Below are 5760 nucleotides of genomic sequence, written 5' to 3' on the forward strand. Positions count from 1 at the left end.
CCTGCGCCAATAAACACAAAGGCTTCTGAGAATTTCTTTATGGGAGCGATTTTCTAAAGTACAAAAATTAAAAGAAAGTCCCCCCCAAAATACTTTCAGTGAATGTTTCTGGTTTATAAAAGGTCACCGAAATTCAATTACACAGAAAACATATAATGTTTGGTAAAGCCTTTCAGTGCGATATGACATTGACACATAACATGAGAACATAGCTTGAAATATAAAAATACAGTTGTGATCCAGGAAATGGCACCAAATTAGAACAGTTTTATTATTCAACATACCAATGTATATACATTATCCTCCCAAATAAGAAACAATTTGATTCCAAAGTTTAAAATGTAGTTTTCAAAATGAATCCTTATTGTAAATTTGGGGGGAAAAAAAAAAGTCCTGCAAATTAACATAAACAATTTTGATCCTTGACTAAAATATGCACCCTGTACCAATCACCTCTCTCATACAAAATGTATATTAAATAAAACCTTCAAAAAGGATCTTGGATATTTATTGCACGTCGTACAGAATGCTTGCCATTATCTGAAAGGCTTTCAGCTCTTGACTGTATTAGCTGTTTAAAATATTTACTCAAATTTGGGTGAAAACAACACTCTGCAAATATTAGCCTACGTAGGATCATATATGAGGTTTACCAGAAACAGGAAAATATAATCTTACTGGACTACTTCTGCCACTTTTTCTACAATAAGATTGACTCTGTTTTGTACTGTTAAAAGCAATGACAAGAGCTGAACAAATTAAAAGTCCTATTGAAACGTCAGTTTTCTCTTTTCAAATAGAAACCACACGTAGAGGCATTTTACCCAGTCATATATTTCTACTTCCTAGGACCAGCCCTTCTTGAAGTGTATTGGTTAAGATCCCACTAGGGGATGCGGAATAATGTTGTCCACCAGCAATAGTTACTGTTTGGGTTTCAACATCTTCAACCTCTTTCAGCCCTAGTCAAGACAGCTCAGGCCAGCCAGAATGCCACGGCTTGAAAAACAAAAGGCTTCCTAGTCAGTTCTCATGCCACCCAGCGGAGTGCCTAGCAAAGAGGAGGCACTCAATAAATATTTAATGAATGAATGCAATTCTCTCTTGGGACCATTTTCTCTACTTAGGAATAGTAATGATACATGAGTAATAGGCTGATTGCGGGTACACAGATCTAACATGACAGCTAAACAAAGAACACGTATGACATAGCACAGATGCTGTTAGTTTCTATAATCCTGTCCCAGGACAGACTGTGTATTTTAAGGGTTAAAACTATTCCAATAATAAAAATTGATTAGTCAAATATTTTTTTTTATTTTGCCAAGGGTCTCTAACAGTATTAGCCTTTGGCAATTCCCAAACATACAATGAACCCCAAACAAAACAAAACAAAATTGCACTATTACAAGGAAACAAGTCCATGAAAGCAGAGAGGAGGGGCCAGTTAAGGAACAGCGACTTCCAGGAGACGGTTGTTTTTTCGTTTGCACGTTGGGACACTCCCATTTTTCTGGTTGCCCTGAATAAACTTCACACATACTTTATCTTGTCTGAACTGCACAAGGAACCTAGAAGAAGAGAATGGGACGAATTAAAGAAAAGTACACACATGACTGTGGACGATGACACTAACACAAGCTTTTGTTTCTTAATGGCTATTGACCTCGACGAGTAGTCCCACTTCCCATCAGCACTTCCTGCAGTCCCCACTCAGCCCCAAGGAAACTGAAGTTCATTAAACCCACCATTTTCCAGTAAGGTGAGAAGGGCTAAGAATTATTTCCATGTTCCAAATGGAAAGCCCAACATGTTATTTTCCCATTTTTCTCCATTTTTGCATAGCAAAAATATAAACTGGGGGATGGTCCTATTACATTATCAACAATTTCAGAAAATGAAACGAACAATTTCAGAAAATGAAATGAAAAATTTCTGGAAAGGGGTCTAGAGACCCTCCAGACTATGATTTCCAAACACTGGTTACTCACCTATTTTCTAAACAATATTTTTCATATCCATATACTATACTAATAGTTGTTTCTACCATAAATAAATATATTTCAAAATAGCTGTGACCTATGGAATAACAATAATAATAATAAAATCACAAGTTTGATCTGCCCCTATATATATTATAAAATTTACAAAATCTATCAGCATACACCCAAAGCCGCCTCTTACCCTACCAGTAGTATGTGTGGTACACTGGGGGAAACCATATTCTAGTCCAAATCTTTCCTTTCACAGACCATCAGGGATCAAGTGCTTGTCCACAAGCTTATTTGTCACACTTTCCTACCACAAACATACTGCCTTCCTCCTGGGCTGGGTGCTGCGGGGGATACCCGGACATATCCAGTGAAGTCCCTGCTTGCAAGGATGGCATCCCTGCAGAGGCAGGAGAGTGGTATGGCTGGTCCAGAACCCAGACTCTCCGATCCCAAAGCTAGTGCTCTTTCTCCACCGTAAGAGTTAATACAATGTTACCACATTTCCAGTATGCTTCTCAGGGAACCATTTCCTGCGTTGCTGGCATATAGCTAGCTGAATCACTCTAACAGTGATGTGACAGATCACATGTTCACTGGCTCCACCACAAGTACACAAACATCAAAACAGCTCTGTTCTGTGCACATTAGTCTCAGTGTCAAGGTCTACGGAGCCCGTGCTCTGCAAACATCTACTGGACTGAAATGTGACACATAAGGTCCTGATTTATCAGTTGGTTTAACAGGATAGTACTTCTGAGCTTCTAAATGGGCTGTTTGTTTTCAAGTTGAAAGCACTGAAAAGAAAGAGCTATAGTTCCAAAATCATATCATCAATATATATACTTATATCTACGTGCCTCAAAGAAAGAAAGCACCTTTCGAGTCTAATGCCAATACGCACATTTTAAAAAATCAGGTATTTTGACATTTTAATATTCAAATACTACTTTGGTATAATAAAAGTATAGGGAGCTCTTTTCCCCATAACTTCAGCAGTGGCTGTCTTCATGTTCACGAATCATGAGTTCAATTCACTCCAGAAACAATAATAGAGAAGATGTCCTGAGTATTTGCCATGCACTGCACTGCTCCTAGTAAGCTACATATATTATTGCAACTTTGAAATAATCCTATGAGGCAAGTAATGTTATTTATCTCTATTTCATAGAAGAGAAAATCGAAGCATGGCCCACAGGAAGGACACAGTACTCAGAGAATCATGCTCCAGCAAACAATAATGTTGAATGCAAACTTTCACAGCACCAATACCAGTCAGAACTTCACAGTGAAAAGAATTGAGAGGATTTGATTTGAAATATTCACAAAAACAACTGTATACACTAAAATGATGTATCTGTGGGTGTGTATGCATGTACATACATATTCATGTATTTAAAATGTTTAATAGAACAAATTCACTTTGGTTTTTTCCAATACGTTCAGGACTTCATTTTTAGAAATCTTTTAGAAATATGACACATTTTATTTAAGGTCATTCTTAAAATGCAATCTATTTACGGACTGAAAAGCTTGGGAGTTGAAGGACAGTGAATTACAAAGCAGGTTAAAACTGCCCTAAGGAGTAAATAGGACTTTGACTCACCTCCTGGAAATCTACATCCAGTTTATCCAGAACGACTACGGGGATTGGGTTTGTTAAAATAATTACTTCTACTTCTGAGAAGGACGCACTGAGGAAGGTTTCGGTCACTCAAATGAACACTGTCTATAATACTCATCTGTAGAGCTGGCAGTGAAATGGATTCAAGCCACTGAGAGTGAAAAAAAAATACATCACGGGCATCCCTGCCCATGACTTTGTCAAATTTTGTTTAAATTTAAAATGGTCTCTCTCCAAGGAGGTGCATAATCCCTGCTTATGAGCTCTCGAGGTTATGAAGCAGGTTCCCCGGCCCTTTCTCTGCCCCGTAGCTCCCTTGCTCACTGGGCAGGGGCCCACCAGTGCTACCGGGGTTCCACCGGCTACTTTGTTTCTATGAAACCAACTAACAATCAGGAATTGGAGAAAGACAGGTGTTATGGACCAGTTTAAACGCTTTGTTTTCTTACACGGCCACCCTGCCAACCTGCACGCACACAAGCATGTTGACTGCACATCCAGAACATCGTACCCCCCTTCTCTGCGACAAGGCAGGGTCTCTGCCACCCACGAGCGAACTCTCCCATAATCACGTGCCTCACACACAAACCGCCAGAACCACGGGACGGGCTCTGTGGTTGATGACGTATGAGAGACACAGCTCGCGCTCTCCCGGCCAGCCCCTCAGGAGACTCATGATGCTCGCCAGGACAGCTCATCTGGGAAGAGCTGTAGTAAAGAAGGATTATACATTTCCACCAGCGGGTACTTCCTCCACGGCAGGGGCAGTGTTCTCCGAATACCAGCTTGAGAAATGCTTAAAAGTAGCAATCCTTTGTGGCCTGGATGTTGACGTGACTTTCTCTGTCAAGACAGCCTCGTTAACGTGGGGAGCCAGCCAGGGGGCTGCTTCATCCATATACCAAGGAGCTCCTGCCTCTGGAACACAGAGAATCTTCCCAGGGCCGGGGGGGATCACTAGTTCCACCAAAACAGAAGCCCTGCTCTGAAACATTTCCGCTAAAGGGAGGTTAAAGTTCTAACGGGCCCTAACAGGTTAAATCTTAAGTGACTGGAGCCCAACTAGCCATTATATTTTTTTTTCCCTACAGAGAAAAGACCCAACGACAAGAAACGTTATTTACTCCAAATTGCAATTTCCAATGGAGAGGATACATGAAGGTCACCCTCCCACCAACCTCAATATCATCCTTAATGTACAATGAGGACAGATGATGGACCTAAGGTTTCGTAAATCCCAAAACATTAAGGAGGATTAGTCTGGCTTACGGAGGGGTAAGAATGGGTATGAACTTATTTCAGAAAGGCTTTTAGAAAGAAGTGAAATAGAATAGGCTGGAAAAATCTTAATGAGAAAATAAAATCATTTCTTGAGCAAGCCGGTTATGTAAATTCTTTCGATACACGCAAAGAAGTATCTAAGCAGGTAGTAAATAATCTCCTGAAAAGTAAAGCAACCCATCAAGTATCGATCAGCATAGTAACTCAAATTCATTCAAAAGGTCTCATATCGATAGAGTTAGCACGAGGGGGGATGCTCCAAACTGCACGGAAGTGGTCGGTCTCTATAATTAGAGCCCTACTGTGAAGTAAAAAAAAGCAAACTTTCAAATTTATACACAGCAGTCTTAGCACAATAGTCAAGATGCAAAGCTTATTCTAGAACTCTACTATCTATATGTGAAAAAAAGGCATCGCAAATATAACATATTCAAAACAGCACTCTTGACTTCACCCCGCCCTGGCCACCCCCAAACCACTCTTTCTTCGGTGTCATCTGTTGCAGTCAATGGTACCACCATTTGGGCTCAGGCCCCAAACCTAGCATCTAATCTGTTAATAAGTCCTCTTGTTTTCCTCCAAATTACATTTGGAATCTGACTACTTCTCACTACCTCCCACTCACACCCTAGCCTAAGCCACATCATCCTAGACAGCTCAGAGAAGCTAACTTTCTTCTGCTTCCACTCTTGCCTCCCTAGAGCTATTTTCCATACTGCAGCCAAAGCAATCTTTGAAAATCACAAATCGGATCAAGCTCCCCCTTACTTAAAACCTGTAACGGCATTCCATCATCCAGTAAAATCTCAACTCCTTACCTCGGTTCCCCAGCTCTACATGGCCAGGTCTCTGCCTGTCTCTCCA

At 40.5% G+C, this 5760-nt stretch overlaps 1 protein-coding gene across 3 annotated transcripts in view; it reads right to left on the bottom strand.

Annotated features, from left to right (window-relative positions):
- Positions 1–247: 247 nt before the first annotated feature.
- Positions 248–5760, bottom strand: part of MYO1B (myosin IB) — a 175766-nt gene continuing 170253 nt past the window's right edge. For all 3 annotated transcript variants that reach the window (XM_040642629.1, XM_040642635.1, XM_040642630.1), the window contains one exon: positions 248–1571. In XM_040642629.1, the coding sequence (XP_040498563.1) occupies positions 1448–1571 (124 nt within the window). In that variant the 3' untranslated portion in view covers positions 248–1447. The remainder of the gene's footprint in view (positions 1572–5760) is intronic.

This window comes from Ursus maritimus, unplaced genomic scaffold, assembly GCF_017311325.1.
Source record: "Ursus maritimus isolate PB19 unplaced genomic scaffold, ASM1731132v1 scaffold_1, whole genome shotgun sequence".
Classification (NCBI taxonomy): Eukaryota; Metazoa; Chordata; class Mammalia; order Carnivora; family Ursidae; genus Ursus; species Ursus maritimus.